General features: G+C 53.1%; 1 protein-coding gene across 7 annotated transcripts in view; it reads left to right on the forward strand.

The window, feature by feature from the left end:
- Positions 1-478: 478 nt before the first annotated feature.
- Positions 479-23,003, forward strand: part of ADAM19 (ADAM metallopeptidase domain 19) — a 44,490-nt gene continuing 21,965 nt past the window's right edge. For 2 of the 7 annotated variants that reach the window (XM_090020733.1, XM_090020734.1), the window contains exons 1-9: positions 479-4,439; positions 6,538-6,623; positions 10,431-10,501; positions 14,251-14,418; positions 16,030-16,302; positions 17,468-17,678; positions 18,254-18,375; positions 21,434-21,512; positions 22,725-22,801. In XM_090020733.1, coding sequence (XP_089876859.1) covers positions 4,307-4,439; positions 6,538-6,623; positions 10,431-10,501; positions 14,251-14,418; positions 16,030-16,302; positions 17,468-17,678; positions 18,254-18,375; positions 21,434-21,512; positions 22,725-22,801 — 1,220 coding nt within the window. In that variant the 5' untranslated portion in view covers positions 479-4,306. Of the gene's footprint in view, positions 4,440-5,187; positions 5,324-6,537; positions 6,624-10,430; positions 10,502-14,250; positions 14,419-16,029; positions 16,303-17,467; positions 17,679-18,253; positions 18,376-21,433; positions 21,513-22,724; positions 22,802-23,003 lie in introns of those variants that run through there. The other 5 variants (XM_090020735.1, XM_090020736.1, XM_090020737.1 and 2 more) reach the window with 5 other exon arrangements.

Below are 23,003 nucleotides of genomic sequence, written 5' to 3' on the forward strand. Positions count from 1 at the left end.
TGGACATCGCAAAGTCTTTTGTATCACTATCGTCATATTGATGGAAGGCGTGATTCTTTTTCTCTCCCGAAAGGAATGATTTCTGTACAACCTTTTGTACAGATACCTTGGCACCAATATTCAGCTCTGCTGTTAGAGCTGCTTTTCCCTTTCAGGACTCGGGCAGGCAGGTATACGCACATTGGCAGGAGAGTAACTGCATCCACGCTGGCGGAGCTGTACTATTGTGCCGCTTTACTTATGCAAGGGCAAGGTAGAAGGGTACAGTGTTCATGTGTAGGTGAGCCCCCGTGAACAGTACCACAGTCGAGGTCATTCAGCTGTAAAAAGCTGCAGTGTAATCCACTCATCTTCCATTTCAACGTTGTTGCTCTTAAGAAAAAGACCTACAGCAGTTTGACTTTTATTTCATTAAGAACAGACCGGGACCGAGCCCACATGTAGCATAATATCATCTTACGGCAGCCGCCCTGCTTTGGCAGGACAGCTGTTCCTGAGCTCTGCAAATATAGCCTGCTATTCTGAATGGAAGGGGGAAAACTGAAGTGAAAGCAGATGATTTGGGATTAGCTGAAGCCCTTCCAAACTGTCACAACCTGAAATAACAAAGTCAGCCGTTAAAGTGTGGGTTCCCTCTAACAGACCCCAGTCTCTTCCCTTGGAGAGTTTCACATCAATTGGGTGATAACATGTGTGAAGCCTGGAAGGTTTTGTGCTCGGTTCAAGTCAGCTGGGAACGTGCCCAGAGGTTCCCTACGTGGCTACAAGCGTGTGCAACGCAGCGCTCTTGACAGGTTGACAGCTAAATAGTTTTCTCCGCACCGTCTGGGACTGTAATTTGGGATAATACTTTCTCCAGGGTCAGTCAGTCTTAGAACAGCGAGTCATTTGGGAGCATTTTTTTCTCCTGAATAGAGATCCACTGAAATATCCCCGAGGTTTTAGTCTGATGCGAACCTGAGCTATTCTCTGAACAGGTCAATGACTTTAGCAGGCGCTCACTCCTCTTTGTAGGCCTGCCTTTCTGTTTCCTTCTGTCCGAGGAACTCTTGCTTTTCAGCTATGACCTCCCTCTCTTTTGCCATGATACAGAGCCCTTCAGCCAAGGATATTGCTATTAAAGCAATTTGCAAACTCTAAACAAACTCATGTTGGCCTCGCAAGAGACTTGTGATGGGAATCTCCTGCTCCGCATTTCAGAGGTGGCGAAAGAGGCACGTGGCAATGAAAATTAACCATTCAATTCACCATTGCATCCATGTGTCCTGGACCAGCAGGCTCAGCGGTGCTCCCAGTGCATACCCATTTCTAAGCTTGCCTAGGCTGGCAAGAAGTCCCTGGCAGAGCTGGGGACACAGTCCAGATTTCCTGATACCCGGCAGCGAGCTTTAATCAGAAGATCAGGCCTGGATTGGCCGAAGCAGACCTTGTGCATACCGAGGAAATGAGATTCCCGCCTGTGAAGTTGCTCGATAATCTACTGTCTCTAATCTTCCCGTCATCAATGAGGCACATCTCCCCGCACCGTCAACGAGAGCTTTCTGAATAAGGGCGTCCAGGACAGGACTTCAAAAGCAAGAGAAAGGATGTGACTAATTCTTCTGCCAGAGGCAGGTAGCATTTCAGCCACTCTGGTCTCTCCCCGTGCAAGTGTCTGAACAATGTCAGGGATGTTTTATATATAGAATAAGCTATGCACAACTGGACAGTAGACGGTTATATTTTCATAAAGGGGGTTTCTAGAGACTGTAAATCGGGAGGTCAATTCTCACATTACTTAAAATCCAATGATAAAAATACCGCTGCTTACCATGTGTTATTATTGCATGCGTTTCATTTTTATAATACCCGGGTATTAATAAAAACCCCAGATGCCTCCTGTGCGACCTACACTGTACAATGCTTTTGAGACATGGCCCCTTTCTTTTCATGCTGTTTTAGCTTGATTTGATCTACTGGCAGAAGAACATGCCTGGGCCCTTGGAATAAATCAAATTGGTTACAGACTCGCGGTGGGAGCAGATGCATCCAGTCACAAGGAAATCTCCTAGTTGCATTCCCTGAAGTACCAAGTCTGTCTTCTGCAGCACCACAGGCCACAGTATCATGGGCTAGGCTCAAACCCTGGAAGGAGAGTGTGCCTGTGGTTGGAAAGGGGCTTTGTTCCCCGTCATGACACCAGGTCCTGGGGTGCTTAGGAAAGCCCGCGGGGAATCTGGATCCATGTTTTCTATTCTGACCTGCCTTGGATGAGGTTGGAAGCCATTTAAGCTTCTAGTGCCTCCGCTTGCCAGTCTGTAAATGTGTCTGATAATGCTTTCCTGCTCTGTTGGAGCATAGCCAGTGGCAGGATATGATCCCAATTTACTCAAATACCAGTTGTTCTCTGTTATTCCCACCATTGACCTTCCTGAGGTCAGAGAGGATGGGATCCGCTATTCTCATTCTTATACCACAGGTTTACTGCACGTGCCACGGCTGGTCCAGAAATGGCATAAACAGCCAAATCTTGCCTACTCGCTCACAGCCAGAAAACCCTCGCTGTCCATCCTTTTGAATGTGCGGTGTGGTTCACTCCACTTCAGCTCAGTCTCTTGGACCGGCGTCACTGTCTTGGACCGGACACTTTCTTCTTGGGTTCAGGGCCAGCCAGTCCTTCTAGGTCAGGTACTTCTTGCAGTTGAGAAGACGCTTCATAACAGCCGCTTTTTGGGGACTCTGGATGCTGACAGAAATGTCCAAGACACCGAGATCACCTCCACAGGTTGTCCCGCATCCCTTCCTATCAGGGCAACACCTGGAAGCACCAGCATGGAAAAGGGGATGTTACAACCCAAACTGGAGCTCACAATTGCATACGGATGTGTCCTCTGTCGCAGCAGCTGCCTGGTTTTCAGTACATCTTTTATCAAAGGCTTTTACAATGAGCTTAGGAGCACTGGGAAAGCTCCCAGAGTCCGGGTAAGACAGAAAATCATTACCGCTCGCCAGTGAAGCTTTCTTCCAAATGCAATCTTAATTTTCCATCATCCTAATGTATTGGTGCACTCAGGAAGATGCCTGCCACGGCTCCTTTTTTATTAAGCTGGTTTCCTACACATAATCCTTCTCGGTATAGAGAGGAACGGTGATAGTTTTATAGGCAGTACAGATCAATCTCTTTCCAAAGGGCCTGGATAGCAAGTCATGAATTCACCTGGCTCCAGAGACCTCCCCCAGCACCAGATGCACTTTCAGAGCACCAGCCCCGACTGCCTTTCGTCTCGGTCCGCCTAGATTTCTCATGTTGAACTTAGAGCTCTCTAAGCAATAAAAATTGCCTTTATTACGGGCCCAGGAGAGAGACAGTCCTCGGCGTGAGCCTGGCAGAGGAAGGGCAAGCCGCTGTTGCTCTCCAGGGGAAATGCTGACGGTCAGCCAGGAGCTTCATGAAAAAGGAGCCTGAGCCGCTAATGGGAGATGCGTGTTCACTGGATCGATACGTATGGAAAGGTCACGGCATCTGGCAGCAGAAGAGGCCATCACGACAGAGAAGTCTGACTTCATCGCAGGCACAGGCACCCAGGGCCCCCCTTTCTTCCGGCGTTCGGCAGCGAGGACAGCATTTCTTCTTGCCCCTGGGAGAGTCATGCTCAACCCGCCTCGAAAGATGCCGGCTCTCAGCTTTCCCTGCCTCGGAGAAAACGAATAAAGCCATGTTTCCTTTGCAAGAAACTCAGCCCGCTCATTTTTTTCACACGGTGGTTTCCTACTGAGCTCTCCCTGGCGCAGCTGGCCGTGCCAACACGGCGCGGTGCCTTGCGGCACCCCTGAAGGGATCTCCAGGCACCCCGGGGCCTGGCTGAGAACCGCTGCCCTCGGACGTCGGGTCAGACGAGGCCTGTCTCCTGCCACGCTGCGAGGGAGAGCGACCCGGGGCTGGCCAGGGTTTCTCCCCTCTTCCTCTTTCCCGCGCAGCCTCTGGAAGCCCGCTGGCTTTCCCCGGGGGTCGTGCACCCTGCACCGGCGGGCAGGGCTCGGTGTCCAAAGCGGGTGCGCAAGACGATCCGTTGGGGTGCGCGAAGAAAATATTAGAACTTGTATTTTTATTTATCTAAAAAAATAAGAAAGAAATTAAGCTTTACTAATATTTAAAGTACAGACTGCCACTGGCGCCCTCACTCAGGCCGCGTGTTGGACGGTCTCGCGCCACGCGCGGTACGCGAGGCAAGAGGCGTCCGTTGCGCCGTATCGCAGTCCACGTGTGCCCGGTGAAGTGGATTTACAGATCACGTTATCTAGTTGTGACTACACCAACCCTCACACAATGGACAAGCGGCTGAAAAAGGTTCCTGCAAAGAAACCGCGGCTTGAAGATAACACTAATAACGCCAGCAGAAGCGAGCCGCGAGACGCTTCTCCCGCTCCTCCCGCCACCTCTTCGTCGGCCACGGAACCAGGTAAAAAACAAGACTTTTTTAAGGTTTTCTGTTAATAAATACAGTTTTAAAAATATTGCTCCTTTCCTCTTTCTCACATCCTGCTTTAATTTCTGGCTGGGGCCTGCCTTTTATACTGCACATGCAGCAGGGCAGGGAGTGCTTCATGAACACATACCTGCCCCTGCACGGGGGCGGGGCCCTCGGTAGGGACCAGAGTGAACGGGGCGGGGCGTGCTGGGGGGGGGCGGGGCCGTCGGTAGGGACCAGAGTGAACGGGGCGGGGCCGTCGGTAGGGACCAGAGTGAACGGGGCGGGGCGTGCCGGGGGCGGGGCCGTCGGTAGGGACCAGAGTGAACGGGGCGGGGCGTGCCGGGGGGGCGGGGCCGTCGGTAGGGACCAGAGTGAACGGGGCGGGGCCGTCGGTAGGGACCAGAGTGAACGGGGCGGGGCGTGCCGGGGGGGCGGGGCCGTCGCTAGGGACCAGAGTGAACGGGGCGGGGCGTGCCGGGGTGGGGCGGGGCCGTCGGTAGGGACCCGAGTGAACGGGGCGGGGCGTGCCCGGGGGGGGCGGGGCCGTCGGTAGGGACCAGAGTGAACGGGGCGGGGCGTGTCGGGGGCGGGGCCGTCGGTAGAGACCAGAGTGAACGGGGCGGGGCGTGCCCGGGGGGGCGGGGGCGGGGCCGTCGGTAGGGACCAGAGTGAACGGGGCGGGGCGTGCCGGGGGGGCGGGGCCGTCGGTAGGGCCCAGAGTGAACGGGGCGGGGCGGGGCATCCCGGCGCGGGAAGGGGCGCCGCGCGCACCATGCCGGCTGCGGCCCGGGCGCGGCGGCTCCGGCTCCGGCTCCGGCTCCGGCTGCTGCTCCCGCTGCTGCTCCCGCTGCTGCCGCCGGCGGCCGGGCGAGGTGAGCGGGGGGCGGGGGCGCAGGTGTCCGCGCGTGCCCATCCGCGTGTCTGCCCGCGCGTGCCCCCGGAGAGCCGCGCTCCCTCCCCGCTTGCCCGCGCGCTGGTGCGGCCGGGCGGGGTGCCCGGCGCGGGGCATCGCTCATGCCGGGGCGGCGGCCCCCCGCTGGCCCCCGCTCTCTGGAGCCGCCGCTCGCAGCTGGGTGTTGCTTTAAGTGCTTCTGTGGCCCGGCGCAACTTGCGTGGGGTGTCTCCTCCGCGCCACTTCTCTGGCGGATGGCTGCCAGAGCCGTCGGTGACTTGCAGAATGAGTCCCTCCGTGGCCGTGGCCGGGTTTTGCCGGAGTGGGCTCCAGTTGCACCGAGGGAAGGGAGGGTGGATAGTCAGAAAAGCTCTCACTAAGAGGGCGGTGAAGCAGTGGGGCCGGTCACCCAGAGCCGGGTGCGCTCTCCATCCTCGGAGGTGTTTAGGACGCAGCCTGCCCCGGGACGAACAATACCGCCAGGCACCGCAGCCCGGGGTGCCCGTGCCAGCGCCGGCGCCGGGCTGCGGCTGCACCAGCGCGCGCGCAAGCGGGGGGACAAAGCCTCGGCTGGGGTGATGGAGTCGGCGCTGGTCCTGCATGGACTGGATGCGCCTCCTAAGCTCACTGTTATCTCTGATCCTAATAGAAATCCATTGTCTTGTGGGTTTAACCACAGCAAAGCAGACACGGCTGAAACCTCAGGAAAAGAAAACCTCAGTGTAAAAGCAGTGTAAAAACAGGGGAGTTTTCTTAGGGGCGTCGTAGACTCCCCTTCGCTGGGGTTTCCTCCACGAGGCTGGACGGGGGTCTGCTTGGGGTTTATTATAACCCCTCTTGTCCCACAGGGAAGCCTTGGACTAGCTACTTCCGAGGTCTCCTGCAGCTCTTGTGCCATTTTAAAGCTCATCTTTTCAGCTGTTAAGCACCAAGCAATTTTCCAGCAATTAACAGCTACGTGATTCAGATGCTTCCAGCAGAGACTCCCTGTGCCTGAAGAAGGGTGACTGCACTCGAAAGCCCCTTTTTTCCCCAATGACTCCGTTGGTCTCACAAAAGACATCGCATCTACCCAGAGAACTTGGCCTGCCTTTTGGGTTTTGATGCATCTCAATATATCTCCCCCTGCAAAACTGCTGTTGGGAGCCTGGGTGATTTTGTTTTCGAGTCTGAACAGCTGCTTGTGTTTCCCAGGAGAAACCAGAGGAGCTGGCCCAGAGTTTCCTGGCGAAGTGGTCGTCCCTCGGTGGAGAGCAGTGGGAAGCCCCGGCGGCACTAAGGTAGGCCTCACGCCCGTGTTGACAGCGGAGAGATCGGGAACGTTGAAAATATTTTCAAAACAGCCAGGACGCACGTGCGGGCTTCACGTGCCGCTAACGTTTGAATTTGGGCACGTCAGAAAACCTGGCAGCAGAGCAGCGAGGTGTGTCCCGAGCCCCGTGCTGCGGTCCGCACGGCAGCCCCTTCGTGCTGGGGGAGCGTGGCGGGGCGGGGCGGGCCCGCGCCCCCCCCGACTCCGGCTGCCGTGCACTGCCCGCCGCACGACTCTGAGCAGATGCTTGACCCTCTCCCCAGAACACGGGCCAGAGTCTTGCTGCAGGAGCCCCGGGCACGTGCTGTGCTGTGCTTGGAGCCCGTTTTACAGGGAGACTTCCTCCCTCCCCTCGTGCCGCCTTCCCTGGGTTGGGGAAGAATAGAGCCCCGTTCTTCTGAATTGTGGTGCCTTACCACAAAATGATCCGCTGTACTCCCAGCACATACGGACGGGCTCCCAAGAAGCCAAGTTAATAGAGCCTGGGCATGTCTACATGTTCATTAATGCGCCGTAATTACGGTGCTTTAAGTTTAGTACCTGTAATAATAACAGGCACTAACTTAATGCGCTGCTATTGGGGCTGCTGCGGAGTAATGCTAGTGCATGCTTTTTTTGTGCCGCTAACGTGCAGCAGAGCAATTCTCCGGTGTGTTTTGCCTGCTGTATTAATGCACGGCCGTAATTACGGTGCTTTAAGTTTAGTACCTGTAATAATAACAGGCACTAACTTAATGCGCTGCAATTGGGGCTGCTGCGGAGTAATGCTAGTGCATGCTTTTTTTGTGCCGCTAACGTGCAGCAGAGCAATTCTCCGGTGTGTTTTGCCTGCTGTATTAATGCACGGGAGAATTATTGTACTGCACCAGCAGCATCTCGTGTAAACGCAGTCCCTGTAACCAGAATGAGAGGGAAGTGAAGTGTGACTTCCCCACGACAATGCTCTTTGCAGAGCCCAGAAACTTTCGTTAGCTGAATGGAGGGCAACTAAAATGGCTTTAGTTCCCCTCCAATTTGCCACGAGGCCTTTTAGCAGGTTCTTTTCTAGCTGGACGTGGGGTCTGAGGACGAGGAGATGTGATGGCTTCTCAGCAACACCTGAACTTCTTCCCATTGCACCACTTCACCCTCTCGGTGTATTTTGGGTGCACCAGGTGACTCTCTTATTCTCAGATCTCTCCTCAAGGTGCAGAAATACACCTGAACAAGGCCTGCCCTTCTGCAAATCTGCTCAGACTGATGGCTTTCCTTGCTTTTTACTCGGGCAAAGCCCCGTTGTTTGCAAGGAACTGTTTTTTAGTTCCAATAACAGATCCCTGAAAGGAAGATTATTGGTAGGGACAGAAGGAAAGGGCTAGGGTAAAATCAGTCCTGTTTGGACGCATGTTATGGGGACCATCAGCCGTGCAGGCACATGAAGTGCTGGATTGCAGGTGTTCCCAGTGTAGGTCACTAGCAGTGCAATGGACCAGTCCTGAGAAGGGCCAAGAAGTGCCTGGAGCTGTCAGAGAAACCTGGGTTTGGCCTTTGAAATGTTTTGTAAAGGCTCGTTCCTGTTAGTCTGCTTTCACATCAGCTTTGCCAGCCTGACTCAGAGTCATGATGGAAGCCAATGGTAAGGCTCGTGTAGTCTTCAAGCAGGCGCTGGACTAACAGGAGACCGAACATCAGCAGAGACCTGCCACGTGGGCATGAAAAGGGAATTTTTAATAGGTTGCCCAGTGTTGGCATATGAGCGTGCCCAGCAATAGGCAAAAACAGTAGCCATTTCAGTGTTTCACTCCGTTTCCGTGGTGTGAAATACCTTTGAAAATTGAGCAAAACCACTGAGGAAATAGCTTCCCCTTGTCATTTCTACACCAACTTCTCATCTTAGGATGCCATTACAACAGCGCCTGATATCCCTGGCAGACATACTCCTTCAAGTTAAAATCATGGCATAGCTCCTGGCTCTGAGTTAATTTATCCTCTTGCTTTATAAGACCACTTCCGCTATCAGAAATGATGTTATCAGATTGTTGACGCATCCTTCACGGCAGATGTATGAGTCATGAGTGCTGGGCACTGGAGCAGTACTTCTCTCATCTCTTAAATGAATTAAAATGTAAAAATAAAATACCAAGAAAAGATTCACATCACTAGTGGCAGGTATCCAGATTGCAGCCATATTGGTCCAGAGGCAAGGGCAATTGCATGTAGAAATGCATGTAAGAATTTTTTTTTTTGGCAAAGATCTAATTTTTTTGGAAAATCTAAATTTTGGAAACTAATTTTTTTTTGCAAACATCTCCTTTTTTTTGCAAAAATCTCATGCATGTAGAAAGTCATGGAAGAATTATTTTGCAAAAATCTAGTGGGTCTAATAAAGAGACCACCTCTACCACAAGTCCTGATCACTAGCAGCAGACACAGTCTCATAAGCAGGGGGCTTGAAATCATTGAATCCTTTCCCACATCCTCCCATTTTAATTGCAGATAGTCACAATGGATCAATTACCGGCGCACCTTTCAGAAAAGACATCCTCCCTAAGAGATGTCACGTCCGTACAGACTTGTTTGTCTTCTCCCAGCTCATTCCCACCCCCATAAGTGTGACGCGTGCCAGCGAATGCGTCCAGGGCTGTCTCTATGCCCAGAAAATGCAGTACTATCTGGTTATAAGGACTTGTTCATAGTAACGTTTGAAGCTGTGTTAGCACCTTCAAAGAGTGTTGTGCCTGAGCACAGCCACCCCGGGACGGCTGATTTCATGGTTTCCCTTGCCAGTAGACTGTGTGTAATGCAGTCTGTATTGTAGATCAGGAGTTACACAGCTTCATGATCTGGCCCACCCTTTCCCTGGATAGTGGACTCTTGTACAGGGGTCAGATCGGTAGTTCATGTGCAGTAGAGCAACGGTTCACCAGTGTTTCACTCTGAGGGTCGCTTTGTGAAGGTTTCCGTCATGGATAAGCATCATCACTGCATGACCCAGCTCCACATTTCTGGGTTTAAGTCTGCCGGCGACTGAGCAGGTCTTGGTCCACCACAAGTAGCCCGTGGCTCTCAGGCTCAAGACTGCTGCTGCAGACTGCTTTAATAATAGGCTAGGAGAGCAGTGCTGTAGCTTGAGCTCTGGCATTGACTCTAGAAAGATGCTCTCTAGGTTTTAAGATCTCAGTGTAGGAAGTGCTCAATACTAGGTCCATCGTGAGACCCTGTCCAGGTGTGGGCTGGGATTTCCAAAGGTCCCTTGTACAGGTGGGTGCCAAAGTACCATGAGCACTCCCTGGAAAGAGAAAACCGAGCTCTGTGAGGATCTTTGAAAAGATGAGTCTAGATGCCTCAGGCAGGAGGTCAGCCCTATTTGATGCTGGGGTTACAGTACGACATTGAAATAAAGGTGACCCTCTTTGGATGACATGGAAGGCGTCCTCCTTTTGGTTTAGTGTAATAGCGGGTTTGCATTAAGCAGGTTTGCAACAAGCAGAGTTTTCATGGAAACTTTCTTCTTCCTGTGGTGAAGCTGTCCATGAAATCCAAGCATGTTCCCTGCCCGTACTGCATAAGCATAAGCATAAGCATAACCCACATCGTATTTCTTTTGGAGTCTGTTCCTGCCTGCTTGACCCAACAGGTGAAGGTAAGCTGCTCACCTCCAGAGGAAGGGCTGAGTTGTTCAAGGAGAGTTTTGTGCTTTCAGATAGAGCAGTTTGACTTGTTGATGTAAATAGAAATATATCCTGATCCTGCTTTTTGTTGCCTGTGTAACAGCCAGTTTCTCTGTTGCATGTAGCATCCGTTCAAAGCTGAAGTCAAGATCACAGCAGAGGGAAAGGAGCTTATCCTGGATGTTGAGAAGAATGAGTAAGTGCACATGTCAAGGTGTGGACTATTCAAACCGCGTGCTTGCTAGAGCAAGGACTGGATGCAAAACACAGTGAAGTTAACAGAGAAACCTCCACTGACTTCCCTAGGCTTTGGATCAGACTTTGTTGCATGTGTGGAAATGTATGCTACTCTTGCAAAGGATAAGAATAGATTATAAGAATGGAAGTTTTTAAGAATAGGTCAGACAGACACGGGGAAGGTTTAGTCAGGGGCAATCCTTCCTTGGGCAGGGGACTGGACTAGATGACCCCCTGAGGTCCTCTCCAACCCCACTCATCTGTGATTTTGGGTTGGAGTCTCAGCTGGTCTTGACTGGAAAAGCAATGTTGACGTCAGTGGAGTTTCACCCCTGCCATAAAGCAGGTAGCACTTGCATGAAATAGGAAGCAATTCCCTTTCTTAGTAAAATGGACTGCTTTCAAGGTGCTCAGTGCTTTATCCCTAACAAGCTCTAAGACATTTCGTCCATCGTATTAGACTTCACGGTGTCATAATACACACAGTGTCTTCCTGGAGGAATGATTATACCCCCTTACATTTCTATACCTCCCTTTCATCCTATTGCACAAGAAATGATTGTACTTTCAGTGACTGCTGAGACGCATCCACCTCGTAGGTAGAGCACAGCAGCTGGCTAGTGGTCTGCGTCAGTGCTGCCCAGCAGTTTTAGGCGAAGGAGCAAAGAGCAATACTACATACAGTTGATGCCACAGGAGGATGTATGTAGCCATAGCCAGGGTAATTCTGCTGGATGCAAGGTGCTTTGCTGCTTTTTATTCTCTGCACCAGATCTTTGGGCAGGCGAGCGGATTAGCTTTCTGCAGTGGAACAGCAGCCAAGGGTGCGCCTGCGTTAGCACAGACCTGCCAGCCTCTCCGCCTGATCCCACTGATCTCAGGTCTCTCTCTGATTAATATCAAAAGTCAAACTTTTGTCTCCTTGTGCCTGTGCCACACGCTTAGTCTATTGTATGGGCTTCTCTGACCAGGCAAAACCCTGGTATCGCTGTTCGCTTTCACTGCGGGCAAAACAAAATATCTGAGTATGAATCTCCAACTGTAATTGGTATTTCTGCTGACCGACAAAACGAGCTGACGTGCGGTGTGGTTTGGAGAGCCACCTACATTTTCTTGGCACTATCTGAGCTTGAAATCAGATGAGTGATCAAAGGGAAGATATATTTTAGGAGGCGTTTTCTTTCCAAGGAGATATCACAAGCTGCTGGGAATTTCAGCTCTGCAGAAACCCAAGACATGGCAGAGTCCCCTGTGCACCTGCAGCAAGCGTTATAGGTTGTCACATTTTGGCATTTTTTGACTTGGAAAGTATCAGCGTAGCACAGGGGAGAGCAGACGACACTGAGGTTGCTAGCTAAGTCCTGTCTACGCTGACACATGCTGTTCAGCAAGGACACTTGGGAAGCCATGTACCTGCTACTGCAGATGGGGTAAAACCCAATGAAGTCTGGTTAGATCCCTGGACTGTTAGCTCTTAGCTGTTCTGCACTCTGCTGCAGAGAGGGATTTATTTACAGTATAACAGGAGCTGGCAAAAGTCAAGAGTCCTGTTAGACTGGAAGTAGCAGATTAATTGAGTACGATGACATAACCTCCAGGTGCCTCGTGGGAAACTGTGTCTTGCTATTTCCGTCAGAAATCTGCCTTTTGGCATGAGTTTGTAAATGAATTAGGGTCACACAGCATTGTGTTTACTTCCTGAGCTAAGACCTCCATTCACCAAAATACACACACGTACACGCTCACGCACAGGGTGCAATTAGCACACAGCAATAAACTTAACTACTCCACTGTACTTGTCCCAGACAGGGCTATCCTGCAGCGGAGTTAGTTAATTCATTGCGCCCTAATACAGGCGCATGTGTAAATGGTGACGCTATACTGCAGAGCTAATTTGTCCACTCTGCAGTAAAGTGCACCTGTAGATGCACCCACACACACACTGTAGAGGCATTTTTTTGAAGTCTTAATGCTTTTTGTGAAAACACAGTACTTATTTGGTATCTTCTGTAATATACTATTCCTAGCACTGACTGCATTGGGAGTTTTGCCTAAGCAAGGAGTGAAGGCAAAGGCCTATAATTAGAGAAACCTAAAAAAGACAAGAAATTGCAGGCAACAAGGCCGGTGGCATGTTATTTCTCTGTCGGCAGCTAAGAAAAGTATCTAGGGCAGTGGTTTTCAGCCTGTAGTCTTCAGACCCTTGAGGGCCCTCACACTATGTCTAAGGGGTCTGCAAAAAGCTGACTATGATCAATCAAAAGTATGTGAATACCCACGCTTCCAAGCCAAAGGGGTCTGCACCTCCATTTGAAATTTCCAAAGGGATTCACGCCTCCATTCAAAGTGTTTTAGGGGTCCATAAGTCAAAAAAGGTTGAAAAACACTGCTGTAGAGAAAGAGCCATCGCTCAGATGTCCTTTTCAAAGACATTTAAATTAGTTATTTATAGGTCTGCAGAGGAAAAAAAGGGAAGGATAATGAACCCAGAAGAAAAAAGCTGGGGTCACTTTTTAGGAACTTTGAGGGTGATCTCATACGACTTTATCTTTCTAGATAACCGTCCAGCAGAGCATTACAGAGTGAAGCCTCATCTGAGGTCCATAGCAAAGGAAGGGACAGGAGCTCTGCTCCCCTAATGACCAGTCCTATGTTTTCTCCATCCTCCAGAAATGCCCCATATTACTATTAATGTATTTTCTGGCATATAAAACATGCCTGTTTATAAGATGTGCCCCCTCCGATATATCTGTGGGAAGGCATTTTTAACATAAATTTCATTGAATTTTGGTCAACTTTTTTTTTACAATGATTTAATTCCATAGCTTCCCTGTATAAAACGCACCATTTTGCCTTTTTTCCTTATTTTGGTCTGCATGAAAATTGGTCTGTATGAATACAATTTTGATCCAGAAGTTAGCTGCTAGCATACAACACCTCTGACTCGTAGCAAAAGAATATCCCAAATACCCAACGCTGCTCAAATCGTTTTTAACAAGTCGCAGAGGCACTCGAGTCCTGCAGCTGCAGGACTGGAAAGCCCAAGGCTTCGCAGAGAGCAGATTATATGGAGGGATGTCTGGAAGACAGCCTGGATTTGGCTGCGGTTGAGGAACGGAAGAAGCTGAGTTCTAACCCTTGGATGAAAGCTGGCTTTTCTCAGGCATTTGCACATGTTAATAGGAACCAGCTCCGAGCTGGAGCTGGAGGGGTGCTGGGGACGCTATGGAGGAGCCCTCCATGTGTGGCAGGTCGACGCGGTGCGATTGCCTCTTGAGCAGGGCCAGTCTCTCAATGCAGAAACCCCTGCTCGTGCAATGCAGCTGCAGCCTTTTGGGGGGCTTTTTGGGGGCAGCGTAGCCAGGGCTCCCGCTGGCTTTGCCAGGATCAGGGCCACCACGGGCATTTCTCAGCAAGCACAAGGGATGTTGCCAAGCAGTAACATAGCCGGCAGAGAACGGGTGGCCTTCTAGGGCAGAGTCTGAAGGAGCAGTCCCTGCTCAAGGGCTACCAGACACTTCCAGATGCATCCCTCCGCAGCCCTGTGTCTGGAGTAGAAGTGCTGGGGGTCGCTTGTTTTGCATTGTTTCCTGCCGGATCCGGTGCCCAGTGCTGGTTCAGGGGCAGGGGGTTGTTGTCCATCTCCCGGCTGGAGGATGCTCTGGATTTTCTGCGCGCTATCGGTCGCTAATGGTTTTCTGCTTGCAGGACGGGCTGTAGCGGAGACAGCTGGCAGGATGCATCTGACCGACTCTGCTGGTCTTGCAAAAGTTTTTTGGACCCCCCAAGTCAGGGCAGAATCAGCATCTGGAGATTTCAACTGCCGTCCTCTTCCTTCTCCAGGCAGGGTCTCTGCACTGGGTGGGGGCAGAGGGGGTAAGGAAACAAACTGCTCTATCTTATGTCCCCCCCCCCCACAAATCCTGCAGCGGTCTTTCTAGGAAGTGCATTTCCTTCCCTCTTTTCCCTCAGCTGGAGCTTGTGGGGCGTGTGCTTTTCTTGGCTGAGTCTGTGCAAACTGTGCTATTGTTTCTGGCTCCTTGATCCTGCCCCTCCCCAGGAGGTCATTGATAAATCCCAACGGGAGCCTGCACCTCTGATTTTCACGGCCCTTTGCAAATAAGATTCTGTTTTTTACCTTTAGGGCTGGTATCACATCTCCTCTCTTTCTTTTGCCCCCCACCCCGTCTCTCCTTCCTTTACAGCTCACTTTGCCAGAGAAATAAATGCCTTCTCGCTCACTCCAGGAGAGGGTCTGAGCAAGTGAGAGCCGTATGTCCCAGGCTGGGTCTGGGTGTGACTCACCAAAGCCTTGTCGGATTTCAGCAATTTAAGAAAGTGTCAGGATTTTTTTTCCCCTCCGGGGGGTTTCACAAGAGTTTCAGGATTGTGCTCCTCCCTCGCTCTTGGCCCTTGTAAAGCAGGCCTGGCTGGTGCTATTACCAGGGGTCCCATTCTGGAGGCGATGGGGAGGGTCAGCTGAGGTTCTCAGTATAGGGGACATTTTACTGAAGTGAGAGGTCAAAGGTGTCTCTGTTTCAGCCTGGGAGTCTGCGGAGGCTGACGGAGCGGCCTCGTTGCGAGAGAGGAGAATTTGGCCCCTAAACATGTGAACAGAAATGGGGTATATAAAGTTTCACGGATTCCCTGTGTCCCTAAGTGCTCTTGGCAGGGCGCTTGGACAGATTTATTGTTCTTGAAGAGAAGAGGAGGGGGAAAGGTTTAACAGCTGGATCTCAGACCTCATTTTTCAGTCCCCAGACCAGGTGGAAAGAGCCGATGCTTCCCACAGGGCAGCTGCCTCGCGATTTTGGGGCTGGGGGAAACGCTTTTGTTTCCATGCCTCCGAGATGCTCGCGCGCACTTCAGCGTCCCACGCGCTTCGTCCTCGGCTGCTGCCAAGCCGGGCTCGCACCAGGGTCTTGCACCTCTGCACCAACAAAATGCTGAGCTTACCAGCCGTGGAGCGCCTCACCGGACCGTGCTAGTCAAGAGTGTTTGTTGCATATATTTAATTGGCTCCAAAGGGCTGGGAAGCAGCCGGGGAAAACTAAGGCTGATGTTTTCCAAAGCCACTTGAGGAGCTGGGTGCCCTTGAGATCAGTGAAGGTGGGTCTTCAAGCACGTCTCTAGCCCTGGCCTCAGCGTTGCACTCGTGGTGGCAGTTCCTGTTTCCCCGATCCCTCCCGACGGTGCCTGTTTTGCAGTGCATGGAGCTGGCTTTCCACCCCGCTGCTTTGAGGGCTCTTGGGGACAAGGAGGAGGGGAGGGAGAGGCTCTTGTTCACGGCTTGGTCCCTTCTCCCTTGAGTCCCTCTGCCTAGGCGGGCAGCAGGCTCCCCTCGCGCGACGGGGCTCCGGGCAGCTGCCCGGCGAGAGCGCCACGGGGCGCCTGTCCCGGTCCGTGACATAATGCGCTTCTCCGGGCCAATTCCATGAGCCTCATTCGCTAAATATGTGACCCCTGCTGTCGCCACTTGTGATGCAGCAAAACAGCAGCACCCCTGCACCGGGACACCCGCCCCCCCCTGCCGTTCAGAACAGAGCTGCCTTTGACGGAGCGGGGCCCGTATCGCCGCGGGCCCGTCTCGAACAGTCGCGCAGTCTTGAAGACATCTGTACATGATGGCTCCGGGCCAGGCCTGCGCTCACTTGGCTCCCCAGCCCATCTGACCTTGCCCCCGAGGCTTTCTGCTGCAGGAAAACTGGTGGGAGCAGCGCGTTTCCTCCCGGCGTCCGGGCTCCGGAGCAACACGTCGGGGTACGCTGGGTCAGACGCGGGGAGGCAGGGCCGGGGAGTGCGTGTGCTCAGCTTGGCTGCTGGACGGGCCTGGTCCCCCTGGAAAAGGGTTGGAGCAGCCTGAGCTCTGCTTTGCTGTCCAAGCACGAGGGACCAGCAAGGCAGAGACATGCCCCCTTTGCATCCTTTTCCTTGGAAGACAGCACTTGAGGGTACACCGTGCCGTGCTGTAGGACCCACAGCATGGCACAGAGCAGCTGCAGGACCCTGGGCACCCCATCGATTGGTGTCTAAAAAGCCTTTTGATGACACAGGGAGGCTCATAGATGCCAGTCCCGTCATCATCAGGAGCTGCAGGATGCCTGGGGTTGTCTGATCACTGAATTGCACTGTGTTGTTTTGCAAATCAGTTTGATGCACTGGGGAAGGGATGATGATTTGGGGGTTGCACTAGACGACCTCTGGAAGTCCCTTCCAGCCTGACGTCTCTATGACTAGCGGCAGCAAAGCAGCGAAGCATGAAAGCAATGCTTTCTTGGGGCTTTCACCCAATGACTGCAGTGACACAAGGGAGAGCTGGGAGCGCTCAGGAGCAGCCCTGCGGCTAGAGGAAGTTTGTCCAGTGATGCCTTGGTCCTGGAGCTCGTGGTTTAGGCCATCGCTGTTGAAGGATATCATTCCTGGGCCGCTGCTAAATTTCATGGAGCACCTGAGCCATTGCTGGAGCCTGTCGCGTAACCGCCGGCGTGCGCGTGCTCAGGGCAGAGGCGGATGCAACTGCCTGCCAGCTCTTTCCGTTGCGCTGTAGAGACCCACTGTAAAGAGCCCGGTGCCGGCAGCAGGGTGTTCCCTTCTCAGGTGGGGGTTGCAGCGAACAGAGAAGCGTCTCAATATTTCCTGTGGGCCAAGAGATGAGAACAAGAGATGTCTAAGCAACTTCCCATGGCACGCTTCTCTGAGGGTGAGAGAAGGAAGCTGCAGAGTGCATCAGATACTAAATGAGGTCAGATAGTCTTCTGGGGACTATCTGTGTGTGTGTTTCTACTCTGGGGAACCTGCTAGATGGAATAGGAGGTTATTCCCCGCACAAGCCCCTAGCTTTAACTGTGCCGCTCCCACCAATACCCACCCCTTGGTGCAAACCAGCTCAACTTTGCTGTCGTTTCTATTCGTTGTTTTTCTGCAGTGCTAGGACCACCCATCACAGCCCAGCACCCCGTGGGGGTGGGTGCTGCCCGAGCACAGAACAAGAGGACAGTCGGTCCCTGCCTCGACAAGCTCGTGGTCCAAGGATAAGACAAGGGGGGCTGCAAAGAGGAAGGAGCTGGACTGGTCTCAGTGGGGGCAGACGACAGGACAAGGAGCAATGGGCTCCAGCTGCAGCAAGGGAAGTTGAGGTTGGATATTAGGGAAAACCTCTCACAAGGAGGGTGATGAGGCACTGAACAGGTGACCCAGAGAGGTGGTGGACTCTCCATCCTTGGAGGTGTTGAAGACCCGGGTAGACAAAGCCTTGGCTGGGATGACGTAGGTGGGGCTGCTCCTGCTTGGAGCAGGGGCCTGGACTAGATGTGACCCCCTGAGGTCCCTTCACACCCTCATTTTCTATGATGCTAAGGGAGAAGAGGTTGAGAGGACAAGGGCAAAGGATGGTTGGGGAGTAGGCAGTGGTCCCAGCACAGTGGCTGCCCGCTTGCTTTCAGGGGTTTTGTGAACGCTGCACCTATTATAAGGTGCAGGGGGCAGGAGGGGGCTTTGTGGAGGTTTATGGGGAGCTCCTAGTGTGAGGCAGCTGGGATGGAGGCAGGAAGGTGCAGGCTTGAACACCCAAGTGGTCAGTAAAGGCCAGACCCTCAGCCGGTGTTAAGTCGCAGAGATGCACAGGTGCCAGGTCTGATCCTGTCTGCTGGCTTCGGGAGGGCTGCGTGGATCTACCCTCGGTTCTTCTTCTTGTGTCTTTGTCATAAACTAGATGTTTTTCCGGAATCGTGCACCAGCAATGGCTCTTCCGTTGCTGCAGCGAGGTCGTCCTCCGTGCAGGTTTCACGGAGGAGTTGAGAAACGAGCAGGAGCTCCAGCGTCTGCACGTCACAGGCATGTATCCATGCCCTTAGCGTAGCCCCGGCAGATCAGGTTTGTTTTTGACCTTCCCGCTGGCGTGCGCAGGTGATTCAGGCCAGTCGAGAGCCGCCCCTCTTGCAAGGTGCTTTGGGGGTCGCACGTAACCTTCCCTTCCGCAACCTCGGCCGTGTCCCGTTAGCCGTCGTGTCCGGCGGCACAACACGGGTCACGAAACTCTTCCGCGTTTGGCTACTTCTGCGTGATCCTACAGGGGATGCCTGGAGTCCTCCATCTGCTGCGATCCTTTTTTTGGCATGCTACCTTCTGATAGCAGGGGATGCAATGCCTGCCAGTAAATACCGGCTGTCCTTTGGTGCTGGCTTTCGGCATCCTGCTCTTTCAGTACCTGACGTGAGGTCCTGCCTTCTAAGCAGAGACTTTGACACAGCCCAGACCCTCTTGCCAGCTCATTGCTCAAGGCAGTTTCCTGGCAGTTAATGCAATTTGTTGATTAAACATTTGTTTCTGCAGATTCACTCTGAGCCAGCTCTGACAGGGAGATGATCACAAGGTCCGATAGGGAGGTGATTATAGGGAAACCTTGTCTGTCTGCCACATGGTCTTTCTATGATCAGCTGTTTATGGATGTGAAAGACTTGATAACAGCAGCATTGTGTCCTAGGCCCCGAGCGGGGGATCCAGCGATGAGCATTAGCACATCAGAAAGGAGCTTTGCTAGAGTCTGAAAGCCGAGATGAAAGCCGGCTCTTCCAGATGTCAATTGGGATCAAACGGCACATCTCCAAACCCCAGCTTCCTCTTCTCCCCGCTTGAAAAGAAGCATTATCTGCTGGGAGTTCTGTCGGCACCGTGCAAAACATCTTGAGTTGCAGCCTGGGAATGCGGAGAGGGCTGTCTTGGGAGATGAAACACTTGCCAGTCACTTCTGAGAGCGCGATTTACTGTCAGTGCAAGCAAGGAGACGCAACCTGGGCCAAAGCATGCGTGGCCCTCCTCTTCAAGGTGCCCTGCACTAGAGGAACAGAAGCTGGGGCTTGCTCCCTTTTTACACTCTGTCTGTGCCAAGGAAAATTGGCAGACAGGTTCTTTGGGTAGATGTGATATCTTGTATTAGACCCACTAAATAATTGGAAAGATTGGTCTTTGCAAGCTTTTGGGTACAAACACCCTTCTTCAGGCAGAGTCTCTTGGTGTTGGTGAGAGATTTGGGAATCCCACCCCGAATATTTTTTTCTGGGTTTTTTTGCCTTATGATTATCAGAGACTGGGAGCAAACTTCTGCTCAGGTTTTACTGGAGAAAGCTGTAGGTGATTCAGATGTTGGCTGGGTCTGTGCTCTCCTTTAATAGAAGCAGAGTGATAAGGAAGAGAGCTCGTGCTCTCCTCGGAAGATTGGAGTTTGATGTAGGATGGGGGAAAGCATTTTAAACCGCCTGGATAAAACCCCCTTCCCTTCTCCATCCATCAGGCTTCACTTCCTTGGCATCTCTGGTGGGACAAATAGGCTAATTCCCCATTCAGCCATCGAGACTTCCAGTTATCTGATATAAAACAGCCCTGTTCATTTTGTTACGGGAGCCAAACCACCAACCCCCCCAGGCCTTCTTTATAAAGCGGGGGGAACCTCTCCAAAAAGGACACAAGCCCACTGTTTTGCAGGCCCTGTTTTAGAAATGTGCAGCGTAGCAAGCCGTGACGAGAAGGGGCAGGGCAGGAGCTGGCAAGGAGGGAGGTCACTGCAACACCCAAGCGTGGCATCCTCGAGAGGGGCCAAGCGCGATGCCTCGAGAGCGGAGAGGATGGCGGTGTTACTTTATAAATATCCTCCACAGAGGGATTATTCAGCGCGATCCTTTTACAGGGGTTGGGAGGGAGGTGGCTTTAGGCTGAGCTCCCTTCTGCTTGCACGCTGCTGAGATGGAGACGTGCGGTGACCTTCTCAGTTCTCTCCCTGCCTTGATTTGTGGGCATATGCATCTCCTCGTTTTGCAAGATCAGCTGTCTAGTGGAGGAGGAGGAGGCATCGCCCCTGGAGCTGAATCCAAATGCTGCCGACGACATGCGTGGGGCTGCCTCTGACAGCCCCTGGGCCAATCCTGAGCACCTGGCTGATGTGATGGGGAACATATCCTACATCAAGAGAATGAGACCAGGGCCTAGAGAGGTTGCCAGAGTTTTCCGAGGACAAAAAGGGTCACGGGAGCTACACAGCAGCATTACCTGCATCCGTCCTCAGGACAGCAGCAGGAGCAGGGACAGAAATAGGCTGGTGGCAGCATCCAGACACGAAAGGCCCTGTATTTGGATCCAGGATTCACTGCTTTTGCCTTGCTGCCAAGCTGCAAACTGTCCCCAAACTCTGGGTCCCAGTGCTCTGTAGACATGCAGTTTGTGCTCCGGTGTCATCTTTGCAGCACTTTTTATTTCAATTTTGCACTTTCCCATGTGTTGAAACGATGGAAAGGATTTATGAATGAACTGAAATAAGGCAGGAAGAGTGTGTGTGTGTGTGTGTGTGTGTGTGGTGGGAGGGGGAGGGAGCATCTGACTGCACCACAATAAAGGATCTAGCTCTGGTGGGGGTTGTTCTGCGGTGGAGCCTGGCTTTTCTGTGTCATCTTCATGTCATTAAATAAATGGCTTGAAAGATCACTTAGGAGGATGGCTGGCCCAGCGCTTTCACGGCAGAGTGCGTTTCATGAGATAAAGGGCCGGGGTCCTCTGAACGCATCATCTCTGGGTGGGTGAGTGCATGCAACCGTGTCCATCACACCTTGAACTCCTGCCCTCCCCTCCGTGAGCCCCCCCTGTGCAGGGAGGAGCAGCATATAACGTGGGCTGGGATGAGGCTCTGGTTGATGCTGGGCTGTGTATGCACCTCCTGGCTGGAAAGAGCTAGCGCACTAAATGCCTTGGAGCCTGGTGCAATGCCTGCCGGACGTTTTTTGACTTCCAGAGCAGTTGGTTGAGGCTGGTGCCTGGTATTCCAGCACAGAAGAGCTGGTTGGGTCGCGATATGCTAAGCCTCAAGAGATCCCTTCTGTTTGTGTCTTTGTTTTGCTATTGGCAGGCACCTCTTTGCACCAGGCTACACCGAAACCCATTACACCCCGGCTGGAGTGCCCCAGACCGTCACTTTGAACCACACGGTACGTGCCCAGGCTGTGGATGAAGTCCAGGGAGTGCGTGAAGCGTGTAGGTGAAGTCCAGGGAGCAGGAGCAGAGACGTCACCAGGCTCCATTCTCCGGAGACCTGAGTTTGCAACTGGCTTGGTAGCCGGTTGCATGAGATAAAGGGCCGGTGTCCTCTGAATGCACCATCTCTGGGTGGGCGAAGGTAGCTGCAGCCGGGGGGTGGGAGGCTGGGTCCGTGAGCTCTGCAGGGCAGCTCCTACTCCCCAGCCACGGGCAGTTAACTTTTTACTGGCAAGAGCTCCAAAAGGCCAAAGGCAAAAAGGGAAATGCTGTATCTTGTTGGAGGAACGAAACTCCGTATGGCATTGGATGACTGGGCTAATAGCTGTATCCTGCCTGCCGTCTCTCCAAGCCACGGTCTCTCCCTCACCCAGCAGCCACGTGCGGGCAGCTAGGCCAGGATATCAGCCAGACAAGGGGTGACATCTTCCGAAGCGCTGGAACGTCTTAGGATCCTAAGTCCCATCATGTTCCAGTGGGGCTCAGGCTCCCAAGTCACCCAAGCACTGCTGGAAATGGTACCTGGATGAAATGCTAGGGGACGACCTGCAGACTCTGCCCAGGCTGAAGCCAGATGTGCGGGTCGACCCTGCAGCTGGCTGGGGTCCCCCCCCGCGCCGTCGAGCCTGCCCTTGGCTCGGGGGGAGCTCCGCTCGCGCCGCGCCGCCTCTTCCCTGCCTTCTGCAAGGCGAGGCCGTGCCAGCTGGCTCGGTTCACAGCCATCCCTGTGAATTACTGATCTCAGGGCCCTGCTCCCGTTGTGCCGCAGTGGCACAAAGATGGGCATTGGACTTAAAAATAAAAGAGAAAGAATCCATGAGATCACCCTTCCTGACTCGCCGATAGACAGGCTCCCATTGATGCTGGGAAGCTTGGGACGGGGCTCAGCGCTGCAGCCGCTGGGAGCCGTAAAGCACCATTGATTTTATTAGGCCAGAGTGTGTTCATGCAAAGGCCCAGGGCCAAGTGGACGGGCTGGCTTGGACTCAACGTGCCCCTGGGCTGTTTCTCTGTGGTAACTCCTGGCTGCCTGAGGTGTGGCAGGGAGCCTTGCAGAGAGCTGAAGCTGGGATCGGTGATGCTGGGTCCTGAGGGCAGTGGGCGCTTTCTGCACCAGAAGTCCCCGAGCTGAGCCCCGCCTTGACTATCTCCTCTTCTCCTCCCAGGACCATTGCTTCTACCACGGTGCCGTCCGAGGCGTGGGGCAATCCAGCGTCGCACTCAGCACGTGCACGGGGCTGCGGTAAGTCTGACGGCCCCTCGTATCAGTCCCTTCCAGCGGCCTCGAGGCAGGCCCCTCGCACAGCCCTCGGGCTCCCAGGTCACCCAGAAAACCCGGTGCACACCGGTGAGTCGAGCCCCGGTCCCTGGTCACCCCTTAGCCACCCTGCCTCGAAGGTCCTCCATAGACAAGGGGGTCCTGTCCTGCTACCTGCAGCTTGGCT

Source organism: Crocodylus siamensis, chromosome 10, assembly GCF_052110815.1.
Source record: "Crocodylus siamensis isolate JL-2025a chromosome 10, ASM5211081v1, whole genome shotgun sequence".
In the NCBI taxonomy this organism is placed as follows: Eukaryota; Metazoa; Chordata; order Crocodylia; family Crocodylidae; genus Crocodylus; species Crocodylus siamensis.